The 23,301-nt window shown below is 40.8% G+C and overlaps 1 protein-coding gene across 14 annotated transcripts in view; it reads right to left on the bottom strand.

Annotated features, from left to right (window-relative positions):
* Cadps (calcium dependent secretion activator) overlaps window positions 1-23,301 on the bottom strand; it is a 480,817-nt gene that overhangs the window by 21,760 nt on the left and 435,756 nt on the right. For all 14 annotated transcript variants that reach the window (XM_077105438.1, XM_077105450.1, XM_077105449.1 and 11 more), the window contains one exon: window positions 17,245-17,352. In XM_077105438.1, the coding sequence (XP_076961553.1) occupies window positions 17,245-17,352 (108 nt within the window). The remainder of the gene's footprint in view (window positions 1-17,244; window positions 17,353-23,301) is intronic.

Here is a 23,301-nt window from a genome sequence, read left to right as displayed (position 1 = left end):
GTTTTGTTTGGTTTTTGTTTTGTTTGAGCCATTGTTTTGCCCCCTGGACCTCGAGGCTCTGTGTCTCAAGTTATAAAAAGAATAAGCTAGTTGTAGAAAATAGTATTATGCCATGGATGTCTTGGATTAATTTGATTCTCTTTGCCTTTATAAAGCAGGTTGTGTTATTTACATATTTCTTTTGATAAACCTCCTTGCCTGGCCAAGCTTACAAAGACTGTGCTTAAATACATAATGACATTTCCTTGGGCATGTTGCCGTCAGTGAGTTCTTTAAGCCGAATGCCCACATTTATTTCTAATCTGCACCAACAAATGACACAGGCCTCCGTTTGTCTAGTTCCACGTAGGCCAAGTTAGGGGGGGGTGGGGAGCCTCTGGAAGAATTCCCTCACGTCCACATCCATGTCCCCCTGTGCTCAGTCACCACTATTTGGTGGCGTTCGGAAACCACCAGGAGTGAACTTCATTAACCTCAGCCACTGCCCTGGAGCCCCCAGTCCCTTAGAACCCTGAATACCCAAACCAGACATATTTTGAATAAACAAACTCTTTAGAAACAATGCATTCTACACCACTTTCCGCTGGCCAAGGGATTTGCTACATTCAAGAGTTGGCTCTTTAAACCTTTAAGAGAAGGGGGGAAAATCCTTTCTCTCTTTTTTCTTCCTGTTTTTTTTCTTCTCTCCTTCCTTCCCCTTTCCCTCTTTTTGCACCTTGTCACATTGTTTATTGTAAGCTTTGGCTGGAAATAAATCAAGGAAGGACTTCGGCGATACCTGATCTCAAATTTTCACACTGCTGACATCTTAGGCATTATTGGATAATGACCACGTAATGATTTAGTTGCAACTCGGATTGTATTATGCACAGATTGTATGACCATGTTATTCTGTAATTTTGGATTACTTTTTTCCTCCCCTGTGAAGCACAACTGATCTGTGAAACCTCATAGTGCCATTCAAAACTTAGCTATGTGGGTAAGTTAAAAGAATCAACAGGGCCCCGGTAGGAAAATCTTGAGCATTGTTGTTTAATAATACCACTGTGTCAAGCTTTGCTTAAGGAACTTAAGCTGCTACCTTAAACCATTTATCAACTGTCTGGGATGTAAATGGCATTGTGTGACCATCATATTCCCCCTCCCAAATAAATCTCTAAACTTTGTTCCTAGGGGATAAAAGATCTCACAAGAGAGGGAGACAGAGATCTAAAGCTGAAACCCTTCCGTTGGGCCTAGCTAGAAAGGACTCTTGCAGTACACATGGTGTGTGAGATTTCCTCCTGTGCTCTAGACCCTTTAGCTCAAGTGGAGGTTTCTCCCCGGAGTAGGCTACCATGGTGCTTTTTGTCCCCCCCCCCCATCTTTAGGCCTAGGTTCTGCCAGCATTCATGGACCTTGACCCCAGTGACAACATCCTCACGCTCGGGAGGAGGTCTGCTCCAGGGGATGGTGAATTTCCATTAAGGGGGTCTCTCTGATTAGCTATGCAACTCCTGTCATTGTTAGTGGACAAGCCATGACTAATAGCCATGTTCTGAGGATCACTGAATGGCAATTTCTGTCTCAGAGACTGCTGAGATCCCATTTGGAAATAGTGATTATTCAGGTAAGAACCCCAGGGATGGATTTGGGATGCAAAACATTCAGTGGAGTAGGGACTTCTGGATGTGAGAAGCACATATTTAAATAGTATAGCTTCCCACTGCCTTAAGACCGTAGGGTCAAGTGTCCACTCTTTGGGTCAGAAAGAAAAGGGTTGGATCTAGGATGGACCACTTTTTAAGGTTCTAAATTTGGTGAAGTCAATTTACCAGTCAGTGACCAAAAATCACTGGGGATTGAACCCATAGGCACTTAAGCACTGAAGCACATCTTCAGCCCTTTTTGTATTTGATTTAGAGACAGGGTCTCACTGAGTTGCTTAGGGCTTTGCTAATTGCTGAGGCTGATTTTGAACTCACGATCCTCCTGCCTCAGCCTCCTGAGCTGCTGGAATTGAAAGCATGCATCACCATGCCTGGCTCTGAAAAACTTCATCTGCAAAAAACTACCTACCTATCAAGGAAGTCATAAAAATTACCTGCATTACGACATGTAACTGCCCAGAACAGAACCTGTTACGCAGGTAGCACCTAGCAAATATTGGCTTTCATCAGCCCCAATCAAATGTAAAAAAACTAAAAAATGGAGAGCAAGAAAGTCCCTCCTAGGGCTACCAGGAGGATTTAATATAATATCTTTAATATAATGGTGCTATTGTCTGCAATGTACAGTTAGGAAAATAGACATAAATATTAAATAAAGAATAAATAAATAAATGTTATGTTGTCATTTGTTAGAACTTTTAATTAACTGGAATTCCTCTCCCTGTTTGCACTTGACCTTTTAGGAGAAAGTTGCTGCTTTTCCTCCCCCAAAAAGTCCCCTTAGGGATTGAATCAAAAGAGCAGCTTTCAGCTAGGCATAGTAATACATGCCTGTAGTCCCAGCGACTCGGGAGGCTGAGGCAGGAGGATCATGAGTTCAAAGCCAGCCTCAGCAATTTAGTGAGGTCCTAAGCAATTCAGCTAGGATCTGTCTCTAAATGAAATATATATAAAAAGGGGGCTGGGGATGTGGCTCATTGGATAAGCAGGCCAGGGTTCAATCCCTAGTATCAAAAAAAAAAAAAAAAAAAAGGTTTCAAATGTGCTTTGGACTGCTGAGCATGGTATCTTCTGTGTGACAGGGAATAGGAAAAGGTGCAACACATTGTATTCAGAGTTGAAGAAATTAATAGTGGTGCATTTCTGGATAATTCACTCTTTTCACATCTCTATGACCAGATAGTGTCACTAAGGGCTAAGTAGGGTGAAGCCATAATAAAAAAAAATAAAAAAAAATTCTGACCCAGAGAATTAGATTCTGCTTCAAATGCTCAGTAAGAAATAAGACATATTAGAAATCATTTCAAAAGCAGGTGAAAGAGAAAATGTTTTCCAATGAATCTTCAAATTAACCAGAGAATCAAATGGGCCCCCAGTAATTCATTCCCCATTAAATTAACCAGAACACCGTATCTTGTAGGCTTAAAAAAACTTAAGTGATCATCAAAACATTCATAGTGAGATTTCTTAAAGTGCTTAATTAGTATTTTCAAGTTAGGATTAGACATAGAATTGAAAATATACTTGACAAAGCTGTCAATACCTGTCTAACAAATGGTTCTTGGGGGCTTCCATATGCCAGACTCTGATGTAATGGTGAGCAAAATCCATGCTTTCAGGATGGGGAGGGAGCACCCATAGTTTCAGGAGATGGGGTCCATTTTATTCATCAATATGTGTTTTAGTATCTTTTATTCTCTATGTCAGAATTTATCTACCTCTGCACTATTGACATCCTGACAGGTAGTTGTTGGAGGTGGGGATGTCTCTGAGCATTGTAGAGTATCTGCTGCTTTCCACACATGAGAGGGCAATAGCATCTCCACTCCCAACCCACCAGCCAGCTGTGATAGTCAAGAAAGTCTCTGGATATTTTATACACACACACACACACACACACACACACACACACACACACTGGGGGACAAAATCACTCACAGGGGAGAACCTCTTTAATGCAATCATTTTGGACCAGATCAATCTCTTGGAACCAACTTCGACAAACAGATGTCTGAACTCTCCTTTAGATCTAGAGACTCGGGATTTTTGGTGGAGAGCTGGCATTCAGACATGAGAACTACTTATGTCCTTTTTTAATTTTAACAATGTTAAATTAAAATAAAATAAAATAAAATAAAAAAAGAACATAAGTAGTTCTCATGCACATTTCTGGATTAAGAAGCACATATTAAAAGCACACGGTATACAATAACATAAAAATGTAGCCCCAGAGGTTACAGAACAGAAAATGCCTACAAAGCAGATATCTATATTCCTAAGTTGGAGACCTCATAATTCCAGTGTTCTTCAACAACATCTCCAGAAAGAAGCCTCTCTAACTAAGGCTAATGGAGACAGTGTTGATGAGGCAGGATGCTGCCAGAGGAAGCCAAAATGTCTCCTGGCTTAGTGTCTAATTATAAACTCCTACCTGGTTCCTTTCCCCCAATCCTAGAAATGTAAACTTCCATCCCATATCTGCCTTCAGGGCCCTTTCTCTGAGGTATTCATCTTATTGGAATCTTTTTTCCTTCTCTATCTTTTGATGCTGGGGATGGAACCCAATGCCTTGTGCATGCTACGCAAGTACTCTACCAGTGAGCCATACCCCCAATCCTCTCATTTGAATCTTGCTTGATTAGGCACAACTGGGCTTTTTGCTGCCTGATATCATATCCTCTGCCTTTTAAAATACTATTGATGTGGAATTTACCATGATTTTTAACTTTCTCTGCCGCAAAGGCCATTTTAGCATTGGGTAAAGTCTCTATGCTGGTTTTTACACAACCACTACTAAGAGAAGAAGGAGGAGGGAGAGGGGAGGAAGAGGAGGAGGAAAAGGGAAGGAGGAAAAGAAGAAGAAGACAAAGAAGGAGGAAGCGGAGGAGAACTATTTCTGTGTGCTGTGTACTGTGGTTTGTGCTTTACAGGTCCTGCCTCAATTTAGTCATCTGAATCCAAAGAGCTGGGGACTGTGTTTAATCCACATTTTTACAGAGGAGAAAATTGAGGCTCTGGGGAGGATAAATTAACGTACCTGAAATCACACCATTAGTGAGTGGCAGACCCAGAAATTGAACTCAGAGATGTCTGAATGCCAAGCAGGTACTTTTAATGTCTGCATGATGTGAAGAACCTGTCCCTTAAAGATCCAAGGTGCATCTTCTAGGAGGAAACAAGCAGTGATTCGTTTCACTGACAAGATCTGAGATTTTGTTGGAGTACTGAAGCTCCATGGGAACTACACATGGGTGAGCTTTAAGTTCAAGCTGAGAAAGTTAGGTGTTAATGATTCCTTGGGTTTTATCTCTTAGACCCTTAAAAAGATGTTTTTTGGAGGAAGCTTATCAAAAGGACTTTTGAGATCACTTTCTGAGGTATTTGCTGGGTACAATATTCTTCAGAGGCAGTGACCAGAATCCCTTGGTAAAAAAAAAAAAAGTGATATCAGGTGATAATGATAAAGGTTTCCTAAAGTCAAAACTCAAACAGCCCAAATCATTGAAGACAAAGGTAGTGCCAGCAACTTGGGAGGCTGAGAAGGAGGATTGTGGGTTCAAAGCCAGCCTCAGCAATTTAGCGAGGCCCGAAGCAACTTAGTAAGACCCTATCTCTAAATAAAATATAAAAAAAGGGCTGGGGGTGTGGCTTAGTGGTTAAGCACCCCAGGGGTTCAGTTTCGGATACTAAAAAAAAAAAAAAAAAAAAAAGGAGTTGTGGAGGAAGTGGTGGTGTTAGAACATTTTGTTCCCTACCAATCTATACACCACTGACATTTTGAGTGGCTCATTGATTGTTGTAGGAAGAGCTAAGCTGAGCATTTCAGTTTTTAGCAGGATCTCTAAACTTTGCCTACCACATGCCAATAATATGTTCCCAACCTCCAAATTGTGATAACCCAAAATGTCCCCTGATATGGCCCCATGTCCTCAACAGAACATGGTCACTCCAGGTGGAAAAAGGAGCAACAACTTCCTTTTCTTTTCTTTTGGTAGAGCTCCCCAAACTAGGGAAGCAGCTAATCACTTAAGTCTCATTCCTTCCGTAGGAAGGTTTCCTAGGCCACAGAATGAATTTTCTGAACCCAAGGGAGTGAGATTTCTTTTTCTTCAAAGGTGATTTTAGAGAGTTTCATTAGAAAACAATTCATGAATAATGTTACTTATTTTATATATTATTTGTTCTTTTCTAAAACAGTTTTTTCCCTCTTCCTACAAAATTAATGAGAGGGGCTCTTCTGCCTGATTGGCACACAGATCTGGTAATTAATAAGAATTCATCCTGGGTAAGACCTGGAGATTTGTTGATATGACGGGCTTTAGTCCAGGGATGGTCAGAGTGAAAGTCTCTGCCAAAGGCAGGTAACACTATCCTCGTGAGTCTTTGGATCCAGGAACCTTCATACTGTAGGTGGATCATGAGGTTCCATCAACTGGACTTTTAATCAACAGCAGTAAGAGTTTAACAGAAGAGCAGGAACATGTTAACTCTTCTGAGTTGGGAATTTGGGATGAACGAAGTTGAACCTTATTTTCAGGTTTTTGGATACACATAAAAAAATTACCTGCAGCAACATGGTAGAAGCAATCACTTCTTTTCCCCCTTCTTTTCTTTTCTCTCCCTCTTTTAAAATCAAGATCCTCATATAATTACAAGAAAGAAAGAAAAGAGAAGGATGGAGGGAATCCATACTGCTGATCTAACGTGCCCCTACATTTCCTCCCCTTGGCTCCTATTGGAACTTTCAGGGAAGATCCAATGAGAGAGGTGAAGAGAGTTTAGAATGTCTCATAAGCTTTTTCTGTCACTGCATGAAGTCCTCTGGACATTATGTATTTTGCAGACTAGGTCTCAAGATAATTCCTTGGGTTGACAAGCGCACTTTTTATTTGAAGGTGGAGTGTGCTGGGGATTTAACCCAGGGACACTTTACCCAACCCCTTTTTATTTCTTATTTTGAAACAGGGTCTTGCTATGTTGCTTAGGGCCTTGCAAAGTTGCTGAGGCTGGCCTCAAAGATGCAAGCCTCCTGCCTCAGCCTCCCCAGTTGCTGAGATCACAGATGTGCATCTCGGTGTCGGCTGACAAATGAACTTCTTTAGTAATCATTTTAACAATGAATAAGCCTGACTTTGTTGTTGCTACATTGTGTGTGTCATGTTTGTTATGATGGGGGTGGCAGAGGAACTTGTGACATCTGGAGAGGAAGGGTTCCCTGTACACATCTAGCAGTGACCAGTTTCCTGGTTCATCCAGATCAGTGGTTCATAAATGGAGGTAATTTTGCCCCTAGGGAAAATTTGGCCCTACCTGGACATTTGTTGATATCACCACTGGTTGGGGGTGGGGTTGTGATTGCTACTGGTGTCTAGAATAGAAGTCAGAGACACTGCTCCATCCTTCTATAGAGAGAACAGCACCCGCAACAAAGAATTATCTGGCTCAAAATGTCAATAGCAGCCAAGAGTGAGAAATTTTGTTCCAAATGCATTTTCATCCATGTTCCCAGCCCTTTTTGGATTTTTCAAAGACAGGGTCTCCCTGAGTTGCTTAGGTCTTGCTAAGTTGCTGAGGCTGGCTTTGAATTTGCCATCCTCCTGCCTCAGCTTCCAAAGCCATTGGGATGACAGGCGTGCACTACCATGTCTGGCTCAAATGCATTTTAAAGTTGAGGGTTATAACTTCTTAGTGTACAGTGAAATAATTTCATTTGCTATCACCAACATGTTTTGAAAGATGAAAGAGAACATTATATAGTAAGGGGCAAATATAGTTTCACAAACTTTTTTTTCTTTACATGTGTGCATATGTCCATACATTATGCTGCAAAGTGAATTTTTATTTAATCTTTTTTTTTTTTCCTGTGATGCTAGGGATTGAACCCTGGGCATTCTGCATGCCAAGCAAATATTCTACCACTGAGCTATACCCTGACTCTAAAATTGTTTCTTGCTGTGAGTTATGGGGAACATAAATTTGAAAGTCACTGATCTTACCTGCATTTTTCAAATATTAGCATGCATTTGAAACACCAGAAGATCTTGTTCAAATGCAGATTATGACTTGTTTGGGGTTGGGCTGGTGCAGAGATGATGGATCTCTCATGAACTCCCAGGTAATGCTGAGCTTGAGAGTCCATGGAGCACACTCTGAATAACAAGAACTTATAACAGAACTTATATTAAATTCATTCATGCAGGAAAAAAATTGAGCGATTGGTTAAGAATCTAGATGCTGACAGACAGTGAAACCTTTTGATAGAAGTCATAGCTTTTACAGAGCCTGGCAGGGAGAAAATAGTGACTTGGTTAATTAACGGGAAGTATCCGAGGATTTACTACATCTCGTTTCTTGCAACACAATGTGATGATATTTGTTCTAGACAATGTGCCTTGGCTACTCTGTATTTGTGTGTGTGTGTGTGTGTGTGTGTGTGTGTGTGTACGCACATGCGTAGCATGTATAAGAGTCTGTCACTTTCTGCTTCTATGCCATAAGTCTGTGGTAAGGGGGAAAAAACCCAGAAAACAAAAAAACAAAAACAAAAAATTTTTTCTAAGACACAAAAGTAGTGTGTGGGTCATGTTAACAAGAATACTGTGACCTTAACGTAATAGAGCAATCAGCCTGGCTTCTAACAGTGATTAATGGAACATTCTCCTCTGGAAAAGAAAACAAATTAACTGTCTTCACCAAATGTCTCCTGGAACACAGAAAGCTGTTCTGATAAAGACACTTAGCAAAACTCTCCGTGGCACACAAGCTACAGAGAAAATTCACGGCTGGTTTTATGTAAGGTTTGTCCTAAAGTAAATGAGATCTATTTCTGTGAATGACTTTGAAAGAATGTAGCTAGATTACATGAGAACTATTTGATGTTTTGATACACTAGAGTATCTGTGAGGACAACCGCATCAAAAATAATGAACACTCAATCCCTTTCAGGTAGAAACAATCCATTTTACATGATTAGTCCAAATTATTAATGTCCCCTTATCTTTTCTGTATGCTGAAACTTCTCAGCATGGAAAGAGGAATTCTCATGTTCATGTGAAAGGTATTTCCAGATCTAAGACTCCTAAATCAAAGGAATTAATTGCTATCATTTACCTGTGGGGGCCATGGGGTAAGAGGATTCGAATATGAGATTCATTGCAATGGGCAATTAGAAGCATCAAAACACCATGTCATCTCCCCTCTTATCCTAATAAGGTTTACTTCTATCATCCTATAGAAACACACAGAGAGGCAAAACCCTTTCTTCCTTTGGTCAAATTCTTTGTTAAAGCCAGGTGTGGTGGCTATAATCCCAGCAATTTGGGAGGCTGAGGCAGGAGAATTGCAAGTTTGAGGCCAGCCTCAATAATTCAGCAAGGCCCTTAGCAATTTAGCAAGACGCTGTCTCAAAATAAAAATTATAAAGGGCTAGGGATGTGGCTCAATGGTTAAGCATCTCTGAGTTCAATCCCCAGTACCAAACAACAAATAACAACAACAACAAAACCCCAACCAAAACCAAAACCAAAACCAAACCAAACAACCCAAATAAACAAACAAAAAACCAACCTTGTTAAAATTGCAAGTACTCCAAGAAAGGCAATGAAAATGATTAAATCCATGGAAAGCAGATTTGGATGGTGGGTGGCAGAGAAAGCAGGAAGACACTGGGTCTTTGAGTGGCCCTGGAGGGTAACACACTTGAAGACAAACTTGGATTGTTTTGTAATTTGAGCTTGGAAAAATCTTGTGATGGACTTGTAAGAATCCGAACAGAACTTATAATGGGGCTGGATATATGCTTTGCTTTAACTAAGGGAACTCACTGATGAAACAGATGTGCACATCCTGGTCTTCATGCAGTATACACCTGCCATACACACGCATACGCATGCACGGTCTATGTATACGGCAGGTAACGTTATCTGTTAAGGTAAGAGGGATGGGCCATCCACTTCACATTTTTCTTGACTCTTGCACAGTACCTGAATTCTTGGGGAATGACACTCCTCTGCAGCTCTAATAACGTGGCCTAGGGCATGACTTAGAATCGAGAATTTACTGGGGAGACTCAAAATGGTGAAACAATCAACTCTCTCTCCTTTTCCTAACTGAATTTTGGATTTGTTTTCCATTCCAATATCTATCATTGCACAGATTCTACAGGATGTCCTGGCAGACTGGGAATATGCTCTCTAGCCTTATAATTGAGGTTCATAGAGATCAATTAACATTTGATCTGAAGAATATGAAAAAGCTAAGCATCAGAATAATTTGGAAGGCTTCATTTCAGATTGATAACCCCAGGGGGAAAAAAAAATCTTAGAATTAACAAAGAGACCTTCCTAATGGTGTGGCTACGAATGCATCAAAGACACTAGACCAAGGTGTTACCAAAATAATTACTGAGTGGTGGTGCACACCTGAAATCTCAGGTTTGGGAGGCTGAGGCAGGAGGATTGTGAGTTCATAGCCAGCCTTAGCAACAGCAAGGTGCTAAGCAACTCAGTGAGACCCTGTCTCTAAATAAAATACAAAATAGGACTGGGATGTGGCTCCGTGGTTAAGCACTCTGAGTTCAATCCCTGGTATAAAAAAAAAATAATTACAGCGACACAGAAACTAGAGACCATGAGCCTCAGATTGATCCACTCAGCTCAGATATATGAGTCTTATTACATGAAATAAAATCCTTGCAGTTCTTCACATGGCCAACTAGTACCTGGCCTCTGTGGGTTTCTTCCAGTTTCACTATTTTTTTTTTAAACTGGCTTCAGACATTCTCCTTACATTCAGAGAACAGCTTTGAAAAAAAAAAAAAAATCCTGGGTTGAATTCTGCTAAGTTACTAATTATGTTTAAGAGAAGTACTTGGTTGAATGCAGCATGATTTTTTTTTTCTTCAACAAATGGGTTCTATGTTTAGATAGTAATAAACTCCCCCAGTCTGTAGAACAGCTGGCATGGTGGTCCCTTGCACAAGTCAGGATCATGGAAAAGGGCCAGCGCTGATTAGAAAAGAGATTGAGGTGGCATCACGACCCTGCCCTGTGACTTTGTGTCAGATCTTGGTTGAACCAGCCAGTTGTGGAGAGAATTTAGGGGAGAAAATGGAAATTTTGCACATTTACTGGCATGGGAAGTAGAGGTCCCGAACTTGGAGAAAGTAACTCTTTTTTTTTGTTTACTCGTTCTGGGAAAAGGGTACATAAGGAATATAAGCACAAAGAAAAAAAAAATCTGAAAGAATAAATATTCAGGTAATCATCTCAGAGTTCTGGGAACCCAAAATTGAATTTTATTTTTCATCAGCTTTGCTTTCTGAATGCCTACAATACTTCATCATCATAATAAAAGGTATGAACCTTTCCTTCCCTTGGTCTCCCTCCTACCTCAATTCCTTCTGAAGTTCAGGAGGTGGATTGATTTATTTGCTAATTTGTTGCAGTTTTAGTAAGGGAGACAGAAACAGGCCATTTCAAAAATCCCTTGAACAAACAAGTAGTTCTAAGAGATGATGTGGATAATGAGAAATGATTTGCTATGCCACTCTATATTAATTACATTATATTTACTTCTCACAGCAACTATAAGAAATAATTTTTTTTTTTTTGATGGCTCACACCTGTAATCCCAGCAATTTGGGAGGCTTAGGTAGGAGGATTGAAAGTTCGAGGCCAGCCTCAGCAACTTAGTGAGACCCAGTCTCCAAATAAAACATTAAAAGGGGGTGGGGATGTAGCTCAGTGGTAGAGTGCCCCTGGGTTCAATCCCCTCCTCTGCCCCCGCCAAAAGCAGATGTTGAGCCTCAGAGAGACTAAGAAATTCACCCGAGGTCCAACAGCTCAGAGGCCCAACAGCTCAGAGGTGGCAACACCAGGATTCTTCCTCCTGTCTGACTTACATGCAGGCTTTCCTCCTGACCATCACTGTTCTGCACAATTTAGAAAGAATACCACGTTCCTGTACATCAAGGAATTCTAAGCATCTTAAGATGAGTTTAGCATCTTAAAGTGACAGACATCCTGACACACCATAGAACAGAGATGGAGTTTTGTTTAGCAAGAAAAACAGGGCTGGCTTTGGGCTGGGGTGGGGAGCATTTGCATTTTAATTAATGACGATGCTGATGAAGATGATGGTGGTGGTGGTGGGTGGAGTTGGCTGACACTTACCAAAGACGTCCTCTGAGCCGGGTGCAGCTCCGTATGGCATGGCCTTTCAGCCTCACAGCAACCCCACAAGAGAGGCTCTGTTTATTATCTAGATGAATCATCGGAGGCTCTGAGAGATTAAATACCTTGTCCAAGGTCACCTAGCTTGCAAGGTCTGAGACTGTCACACAGTAACTCCCATTTAGGACACTCAGGTCTGTTTACCTCTGATAAAGGGGATAACTCACTATTTCAGTGTCTACTATGCTATTTAACTGGATTTTCTTTAATCAGCACCCCCAGAACTGCAACCTACATTTTTTTGGAAGGTCACTTCTCTCACTTGGACATCTGGTGATGGACATTATGGCTATAACAGTATGCTCTCCTTGTAGCCTATTCTTTAGTACTTCCTGGAGCAAGGTGACTCCTGCTTTGATTGACATCTGCTCTTGTCTGTCAATAAGGTCATAAAAATAAGGTGACCTGTGATTTCCTATACAAATACTGCCAGTATGTTTCTTTAGGCAGATTTCATTTTTTGAATTACCCCCTTAAAGGGAAATAGTCACTCCATTCTTGTGCTGGACACATACACGATTCGAGAATGGAACAACAAATTAAAGTCTGTGCAAAGCAAAGAATACTGAGTAGCAGCTCCATCTGAATCTGACCGCACTGCCTGATTAAGTTCTTAAAGGCAGTTGGGTAAAGGGGCCCTTTCCTGATCTGATAACTGCCAGGGAGAAGCCAAATGCGGAGTCAATCTGCAAATACTTAATCCTCCAGAAGGCAGATTAAGTGTATAATTGACCTAGATAATCCATGTATCATCTCCAGTCAAATGTTCCCTGGGCCGGTTCACAATGACACGGGGGCCTGCAGAAAGCCAGCGTCATGCAGCATCACCACCAGTGTGGATTCCATCCAAGTTTGAGATGGCTTTTTAATCACTCATCTCAGAGCCTGTGAGGTTTAAGCAGATGAATTCACCCTAAGCACATCTCTTTTAATCCTGATTTTCTTCTCAGTCTGTGTCTTCAAGAAGTACAAGGAGGAAAGAAAATAAATTAATTTTTGTTTAGACCTTGAAAATCTTAGGTGCTTCTATTGATGATCTGATCTCTCATTTCAAAAAGCATGTTTTTGTTTTGGGGAAGATGTTGAATTAATCACTAGAGAAGGACGGGGGGCGGGGGGCGGTGGAGTGCAGGAAGCCATCTGCATGATTTATAGATACTCCAACTTGAAATCGCTATCTTCGAGTTATTTCTTGAGCTTGTGATTTTTCTCCTTAGCTGCTGCTGCAGGAACATGGAGATTATTTCATATCCATGTTTTATATTTTCTTTAAAAATCAGCAATAATTGCCGAGGAGGGCAAGGTTCCCCTTGAGACTGACAGCAATCTGATTTCCTTTTAAAAATTCACCACTTTAATATAATTTCAATTCATTGTTATTATACATATTGGAATATTCCCTTGATTTAAATCTCTGAATATTTTGTTTCTAAACAGAAGAAACTTACTTTGCAGCAAGTGAGAACAATATGCAACCATTCTTCATATATGATTTTTAGAAAAAAAAAATAGATAAAAAATGTACATCTAAAATATCGTGGGTAACAGTTTGGAGATTCTTTTCTAATCAGTACTTTATTTTGGATTGGTTAGGTCCCATTTAAAGTTCATTATCAAAAAAGTATTGTTAGTGTTTTATGGAAAGACTATACAAACCAATTAGATCAATAAACAGGGAAACTTTTGTTGCAAGAAAATAATCTGGTAATGCAATATTATGTCCAAATGTATTTTCTCCAATAAAGCTAGAGTATGCTTGGTTTAAAAAAAAATTTTGGTAAGATGAATTTGGAAAGCCTATTCTTGTGTTACATAATAAAATAAAAATGCAGAACATCCCAAATAGAGCCCTGAATGCTATGCCGATAATCTTCCCCAAGCACCCTTTTCTAGCCACAAGTACAAAGATGAGGCAGAGGAAGTGACTTCATGATTACTGGATGGGGGGGCCTCGCTAAACAGAACATGCACCGTTAAGTGACCAGCTATTATGCAGAATATTCCCAGATACAAACACACACTAAAGCCATCCAGCCTTTTCTCCAAGGGCACACTCAATTGTGCAAAAAAGGAAACAATCCAAATAGCAAGAACTCAAGGGATTTACCAAGTAAATAAAATTGAGACTTGAAACTCAGTTCAAAACACAACAGGAACTCTTAGAACATGCCTCTGAATGACAGATGCCAGCAGAACAGAACCTGGGAATGACACCACAGAACCAACACCCCCCCCCCAACAGCAAACAATCTCAGAGAGAGACGAGATATATATATATAAATTTTTCCCCTTCATTCAAAATGCTAATTTGCTATTATTCATTTTTGCCATTTATCAAAATGCAACAATTTGGAAGCAAAACCTCCCAGATCAACAAGTCTTTCTCAAAAGGTTTCTGCCAATTGTTTATAGGACCACCATCGTGAAGTTTAAAGAATAAGTTAGTTGCAGCCAGAAACATAGGGCAGCAGCTTTCAGGTCCCTTCTGCCTTGATGTTCCCACCCTCTTGTTTAGCTCGGTGGACACGAGTCTCGAAGAGCATCTATGCAAAGAAATAAACAGGATGCTTGAGGAAACAGAAGCCGAAAATAATCAAACATGTTGGTAATCTGATGTTTTGCTGCTAGATTATAGAAAAACAGTAAGTACTGAATTAAATTACCGAGGCTGCATGGTAATGAAGCTTTTTGAGAAGCTCTGGGTTTTGAAAATGACAAATGTTTTAAATCCCTGACAGATTCAATAACTTTTTTTGCACGACATCAGTTAGGTTGCCTAGCACCAATATATTCTGTAAATTAGGGGATCAGGTTATTATTTGGAAAGGAGAAAAGTAAATGGCCAAGAAATTCATATCTAAATAAGCTCCTGAAAATAAAAAAGAAAATGACTCTTCATGGGGTTGGGAGAAATATGAAGTCAATGGTCAGATTGGCTCAGCCTTTAAAATCACTAGGGACTCCATTGGGAAAACAAAATTGGGACAATAAGAAGGTCAATTGTTCCCAGGCTGTTGCTCATGCAGTGGAATATGTGGAGGAATCAGAGACACTTGTGAATTCCTGAATGACCCTGAACATAACTGGCTCTCTGAAAAGCATCTTCTTAGTAATATTTCTTTCAGGTACCCATTCACAGTCATGCCCAGGGGGTGGAAATGTGCCTGCATGTGCCCACAGTTAGGCATGTCCACTTTCACCTTCTGTATCTGCTGCCAAGGCTGGACTCTTTACTTTTTTGCATCAAAAGTGGGCTGTCCCTTTCTTTAAAAAGAGCCCCCAAAGAGATCATTTGCCTTGCTGGCTTTTTGCAAGACTACTTTAAAAAGTTATTTTCCCTTCTTCTACTTTGAAATTTAAAACAAAACAAAAAAGAAAAAAAGAAAGAAAGAAAGAAAAAGAGGGGATTATTTCATATCCATGAAGTGACAGGTTAAACTGCAGATGAAGCCTCCAATTCAGTACAAGGTGTTTTTGAAGTTCCAGCGAGATCATGGCACACACACGCTCGTGCAGGGACATGCACGCACGCGCATACACATGCGCGCACGCATACAGGGGTGCACACGCATACGCGAGCCACACAAAACCGAGAATCAGAAGATAACCGATCAAAGGAAAAGAAAAGAAAAGAAAAAAAGGCAACCTAGGCATTGAAAAGAACAATCCACAGGCTTCTTGAAAATTTGTGGTTTGGAATTGAATTCAGCAGAGAGGGGAAGAGTGTCCACACTCCTAACTGCAGACCCCGAGGGTGCTGCCTGTCTGTTTTCAATGCCTATGGGAGGGGGGGATTGTGCCCCAGATATATTAAGCTCAGGACTTTGATAAAGGCGCACATGCAGAGAAGGGAGAGGACCCGCTGGTGAGCTTTATGTATGTATGAGGCATTCTCAGTGGATGTGGGTCATGGTAGAAGATGTACACAGGAAGATTATTTGATTCTAATTCATGCCACTTGATATAATGTGATAAAACATTTGACATGAGAGATAAGTTCCATTTTAATCCAAGAGAGGAGGAGTGGGAATTAAAAAGTAAGAAGGGTTTTGTGGTGCAGGAAGGTGATGCGGGGGAGAGGGGTATGGAACACAGAGAGGGGACAATTGGGAAAAGGGAAGAAAAAAGAGAGAGAGAGAGAGAGAGAGAAGCCTTTTCAACACACTAGGAAAGCAAATGAGCTGGAAGACAAAGCATTTAAAAGTCAGAAGCTGCAGAATCCGAAAGCGGTGCCAACAATGAGCTCACTTAGCTATGGAACAAAAACACACACGCGCACACACACACGCACACACACACACACACACACACAAAACTCAGTGTAAATTGGTGAACACAATCACAGAAAAAATATAGAAACAAGGATTCCATAATAGACCAAAACATTAATGTTCGGGCTGGCACTAAAAATACAAGAAACCTGGACAGGAGGAGCTCACGTTTCACGAGACAGAAGTAGTCTGCACAATTAGAGCCACACGGAGACAAGGACATTGGCTTCCATGCACTCTGGCCGGGTCTCCACTGGCAAACTGGGGGGAAATGGGAAACAAAATACCTGGCTATATTAAGCAACCCCATCTGTTTTGGTCTGAAAGAGGCAGGCAATTTGAGACCAAAGCAGATTCTTTTTTTTTTTTCTTTTTGCCTCGGTGGCTTGCTTTGCTATGCAGATGTAGTCACAGTGGAAATAAGAAATCTGAAGTTTGACCTGGGTCTGGCAGCCCAGCGTCCTCACTTTGGAATACCTGCTTCTCCATGCATTTTTTTCAGGTGAGTGGGTGGGGGCGGGGCACCACTGTTCAGACAGGCACCTGGCCCAGTCACTGTTGCCCAAACCCTGGCTTGATTTCTGAAAAGAGCAGGAAAAAGTGCTAATATCAATCCCTACCACTTTGCCAAAACCCAGGGCTAAGGATTTCTGGTCTTGTAGAAATGAAATCATCTTTGAAGCCATAATAATGTGACATTTACTGCACATCTGCACATCTGCATGCCACGCCACTGCTGGTATCGGGGAGGTAGCCCCCCCAGCCTCCCTCATGTGAGGCCAGATTGCAAGGAGGAAGACCAGGTCTTTGCCAGTTACAGATGCTGCCTCACAAGCTCCGTGCGGGGACGCGCCTGCGTGCTGTCCTACGTGTAACACACAGCCTTGGGACCGAGACACTGCCACACCAGGGGTGGGTTCAGAACAGACACATGACAGATAGGCGCCTAAGGCAGAGGAAGAGGAAAAGATTTTGCTTGAAATCAGGAGCAATCCATTTTCTCAAAATGTGACTTATCCTCCTGTCTCTTATTTTGTCACATTTTGGAGGGTCTCCTCCTTGGTCTTCAAGGAGGAGAAGGCATTTACTTACATCAAATAACCTTTCTATATACATCTCCTCATTGACCTTATCACGCAGGACATCCTGAGAGTGGCGGACGAAAGTCACGTAGGCGTCGGCCACATCCATTCCAGGTTTCTGCAAAGAAACAGGAAAACATGAAAATGGGATTTGCAGACAGTGACTCTTAGGGATGACCCATTTGTCCTGGCTCCCACCCGCAGCCCCTCCTAGCCTCTGCACCGTTTTGGCAGGACCAGGTTTGCAGCCACGGCATAGCCGCACACAGCCCGGACTGGTAGGAATTGATATTAGCCTTTTCTGTTCTTTCAGAAATCAAGCCAGGCAAAGAGGAGAGTTGGAATTGCAGATTTTTTTTTTTTTCCCCTACCGTTTTTTTGTTTTCTGGCAATTTTATCTAATGGATGAATCTTCACTGTATCTTCACCAGAAATATTCTCTGGCTTTCCATTGAACCCCCCCTGATGCATATAGATATTTTACTATCTCTCTCCTTTTCCTCTTAAAAAAGAAAGCTATAATCAGGGGCTGGGGTTGTGGCTTAGTGGTAGAGCACTTGCCTAGCATGTGCAAGGCCCTGAGTTCGATCCTCAGCATCATATATAAATAAATAAGTAAAGATATTGTGTCCAATTATAACTAAAACATAAATATTGAAAGAAAGAAAACTATAACTCTTCCTGGCCAAGTCCATTTTGGGGAATAGTTTAACCTGAGTACATAGAGTGAGAATTTGCTAATTAGTTAACATATTGGAGACATTAGTGTTTCTTTTGTAATGTAGCCTTAAAGTTGAAGATTAAAAAAAAAAAAAAAACAAAATCCCAAGAACCACAGCAAGCTAGGGGAGGAGGGGAAGATTTTTAAATAAATTAGATTTTCTGGAAAGGTAAGCAGGTGGTTCATCCAGTGCTCAGGCAATGACTTATTGTAAGGAAGTAAAAGAAAAAAAAATCTCAGGATGTACACCGCTTGAGATGTCAAAATCAAAGTTATCTCCAAAGAAACCTATTAAAACACTGTAATATGGGTCATTAGCAGAACTGCCACAAACCCCTTAAATTTCCACAATAGAGATGTATGTTTGCTAATAACTAAAAAGATTAGTTTTCATTACTGTGATTTACCTTAGATCACAAAGTATCATTTCTCTACAAGACGGGGACTGTCAGGCACTGCAAATTGAAGTTAGTTAACACTTCTGTGTAATTTCCAGGGTGAAAATGAGGAAGGTTTGGAAACAGTAGGACTGTATATATTTTTTTCCCCCTCATACAAAGCAAACAATTATCAAGCAAAGGGCCAATCCCTGGCCCCCGGGATGCTAGTAACATTTCTTAACACCCGCTGAAACAATGACAAGGTATTAATTTGAAAAACAATGAGGACAACCCAAAGCCACAGTAGTCAAGTGTTACACTTTCAAGCAATTTTCAGCAAATGGATTGAGCAGGGTCCATGATGGTCCTATAATTGTTGCAGTTTTATGATACGAAACAATAGCGGTTCTCCAATGAGACGTGTCAGCTTATCAATTCCAAACTGGCACCTCTCCCCTCTCTCTTTGGCAGCCTCACATCAAAGGACATTCTCGGTAGGGATGGGGACCCCTACCTGGGGACTTGAGAAACTTATTATTGTTGTTTCCATTTCTTCCCTTGTGATACTTGTGGCAGATGCAGCCTTTTCCTGGGTGCACGCAGCCATCTTAGAGCTACGGTCCAAAGCCAAGTTCAGCAGATCTATCAGGAACCCATGATGTTACAAACAGACATCTAGAAGGATGCTATTTTCATCATTCCTTCTTTCAACAAGGCTTACTGTCCTCACAGGGGCATTTCATTTAAGTTTTAAAAAAGCTCTGATTTAAAAAAAAAATTAGTTTGATTCATCTCACCCAGGTAGTTAAGAAGCTCTGTTGACTCTTATTTTTTTAAAATATTTTTTAAAATCAATAGCTTAACATTGTACTGTATATTTATTTGATTGTTTTTTTGTCTATCTTCTCCCACTAAACATAAGATACATGAATAAAGGACCATTGGTCTGTTTTCTGTTGTACTTCCAGCTCACAGAATAGTGCCTGGCACATAGTAGTTGCTCAGTAAATAATTGCAGAGTAAACAAATCTATGAATGAATTTGCAAGTCCTACCTCTACCTCCTTTTCAAAGCTCTTCAGGCACACTGTATGGATTATTACTGAATCCACCTCCTTCTCCCCCGAAAAAAACCTTGAAATTTATGCAAATCATTAGACTTCTCTGGGCCTCAGTTATGCCACCTGTAAAATGGGACTAATAACAGGTTCCTGACTTACCTTCAAGGATTGTTATGATCATCAGCTAAAATAATGTATATGAAATTGTCTCAAAAGCCATAAATTGCAATGTCAACATCAGCCCCTGACTCCCCTTCCTGATATTATATCACACCAGGGCCCTATCTACTTCTTCAATCTACTTGAGACCCAAGATGTAAAAAGGGTCCTCAGTGGAGCTGTGTCAAGATGAAAATAATAAAGTCTCTGCACAAAATATGTACTTCTTTTATCATAGTCCTCAGACTGTCACTCCCAACGACCTTCCTTTTAAGCCAGCTTCACATTCGGTTCCAATGAGTTTTGTTTGTCATCCCTTGATGGGCCAGGAATGGGGCTTGGGGAGATGGTGGAAGCCAGGCGTGCTGGTAAGAAGGCCCTGTCCTCTGCCCTCCTGTGCCAGGCATGAGGGACGAGCCTGCCAGGCTGTACCCTGAGACATAAAGACTCACTAATTGCTGGGGTCTGGAACAAAAGGGGACGGGGTGAGCTGGCCCTGCACCATTGGGCCATTGAGGAAAGATTAAATGATAGTTCCCTGGTCAAAAACCCAGGGATAGGCGTGGTGGTACATGCCTGGAATCCCAGCAGCTCAGGAGGCTGAGGCAGGAGGATCGTGCGTTCAAAGTCAGCCTCAGCAACTTAGCAAGGCCCTAAGCAATTTAGTGAGACCCTGTCTCTAAATAAAATATTTTTAAAAATGGCTGGGTATGTGGCTCTGTGGTTAAGTGCCCCTGAGTTCAATCCCTAGTACCAAGAAACAAACAAAAACCAAAAATACCTCTCAAAAAACAAAAACAAACAAACAAACAAAACCCACACAGGAATAAAAATGCAGAAACAATGTATAATGCATTTTAAGTAGATTTCCAATCAAAACAAAATCTAAACTGTCGACACACAATAAGCTGAAAAGTATTTACAATTAAAAAATAAACTTGACTGGAAAACTGATACCATTAGATAAATTAAACTTTATATTACATTGCTGTTCACACACAGTCAGATCAACTTTTAAGGGACAGCTTATAAATGTGGCTTGGACAGACTCAGAATCTGACATAGTTTTTAGAAAATATTTAAATACAATAAATACATATCTGTACAAGTAACACCACCACGTGTGGAAGACATGATTCATGAGTAAGTGATTCTGTGGCTTAGGAAAAACAGGACATTTCAACTTAGCTAGCCCCCATTGGGATACGTCTGAGCTTGGGGAAAACAAACCCAAATTTTCAGCATCCCAAGCAACCCCTAAGAATGAATGCAAATCTGCTACATATAACGAAAGGTTGAATCTTATATCTAAGACACAGAGAGATGCTTTGGGGATTATGCAATGGTTGGAATGACTGGTAGCAGTTCTTCTTTCCACTAGTGGGGATAATTAAGAGGCAAATCTCTAAAGTAATTGCTACTCCCTACACAGAACTCAACTAATAAATGATGTGCCAGAAACCTCATAGGGTGACACAGATGAACTCGAACTTTGGACCATGACTTGAGAAATGATTGTCCCAATAGTTCTTCTTCTTCTTCTTCTTCTCTCTCTCTCTCTCTCTCTTTTTGGTACTGGGGATTGAACCCAGGGGCATCTAACTACTGAGCCACATCCCCAGCCCTTTCTATTTTTCCTCTTTCGATAGATCTTGCTAAATTGCTTAGGGCCTCCATAAGTTGTTGAGGCTGGCCTCAAGCTTGCAATCCCCCTGCCTCAACATCCCTAGTTGCTGGGATTACAGGCATGCACCACCATGCCTGGCTTTGTATCCAATGGTACTTAAACCTGGCTGCAAACAAAGAAGGATCTAGAAGCTTTATAAACACTGATTGCCTGTGGCCCCACCTCTACCCACTGCCCAGAGATTCTGTTTTAACATGTCTGGCAAGGAACCTGGGCAGTAATACTTATAAAATCTCTCCAGATGTTTCCTGACACAGCCAAGGTAAAAATATCACTGATTTATCCATTGGTTTCCAAATTTGTATCATGTATCAGATGAACATGAAGATCTTTTTAGAAAGAGATTTCCAGGCTCCCCTCCAGAACTACTGAATCAGAATCTCTAGAGGTGAAGTCTGGGAATCCCAATTAAAAAATGAGCAAAGAAACAAAACAAAACAAAACAAAAAATCTTTGCAAGTTTAACTGCTGCATATTCTGGTTTGGGGGCTGCTGGTGATAGTCAGTCCTGATTGAACTGGCTCTCAGAAAGAACAAAACAACAACAACAACAACAACAAAATTAGGTAAACAAGCTCCAATTTGTAGGGTCTGCCAATTCCCATGGTGTAAATGCTCCTACTAAAGTTGATTGGGAGCTACCAGACGACTGTCACAGAAGGCTGAGTCGGAGTGAGACATGCACTATTGTCTCTTAGGAGCTAATGCTGAAGACTCTGCCATATCTCTGTAAGCTCAGGCTCTACAGTCAAACTGAGACCTTGGATCTTTTTTATTTTATTTCTTCCCTTGGTGCTGGGGATTAAACCCAGAGCCCTGTTTGTATGAAGCAAGCTATTGCACCACTGAGCTACACCCACAGTCGGATCCCTGGATCTCTACTCCCTACTGACTTGCCTGGTGAACTTAGGCATGCTACTTAACCTCTCTGTCTCAGTTTCCTCATCTGTAAAACAGGATGAAATTAATTAATCCTCATAGGATTGTTTTCAGAAGCAAATGATAATTATTTACTACACGTAAACAATACTGGGCGCCGTGGTGCACTCCTGTCATCCCAGTGGATCAGGAGGCTGAGATAGGAGGATCGCAGGTTCAACCAGGAGGCACTAAGCAACTCAGTGAGACCCTGTCTCTAAATAGGATATGAAAAAGGGCTGGGGATGTGGCTCAGTGGTCAAGCGCCCCTGAGTTCAATTCCCAGTATTAATACTCACCCCCCAAAACAAAATAACAACAACAAAAAAAAACTATGTACGTATTGTCTATGTGTGGATTGTACACTACTATTTTCCATAAAATGATTATTTATCAGACACGTTAAAATATGATGAACTATAAAAGTACACATTGTTGAACTTAATTTTAAACTTTAACATTGTTCCTAAGCCAGTAATAACTGGTGCAGTCGTGGGTCTTATGTGCTAATCATATTTTCTGATACTAAAATCATGACTCAACTATGCAAATAAAGATGGATGTCTATGTGCTAAAATCATCTTTCAGCAGGACATAGTGGTTAAGATCATTGCTTTAAATCTTACCTCTGTTGATTACCGGCTGTGCTGCTTGGAGCAATTTAACATTTCTGGGCCTCAGTTTCCTCATCTTTAAAGTGAGGCACTTGTGAAGACTAAAAATAAAGAGCTTAAAACAGTGCCCAGCACATACAGTGGTAGTAGTTATAGGTACCTTAATTACTTTGTTCATCTTCAATGGCAAATATATCACATTTGGGGACATACTGAGTGATTCATTTTTTTTCCTCCATAGAGTGCAGAAACTGATAATTATCTCTCTTTAAAAAAGAAAAAAGTTGTAGATGGATACAATACCTTTATTTTATTTACTTATTTCTATGTGGTGCTGAGGATCACACACGCTAGGCAAGAGCTCTACCACTGAGCCACAGCCCCAGCCCTCTGAAAATTCTCTTTTGATCTTTCCTATCCTAACAAGACTTTGAATACACAAATGACTAAATGACTAAGATCTGAACACTTTCATATTAATATAGAGTCCATTTTACCCCCTTCTTCACAATAAATATGAATCTGGCT

Source organism: Callospermophilus lateralis, chromosome 1 (assembly GCF_048772815.1).
Source record: "Callospermophilus lateralis isolate mCalLat2 chromosome 1, mCalLat2.hap1, whole genome shotgun sequence".
NCBI lineage: Eukaryota > Metazoa > Chordata > Mammalia > Rodentia > Sciuridae > Callospermophilus > Callospermophilus lateralis.
This window is presented reverse-complemented; position numbering and strand designations above follow the sequence as displayed.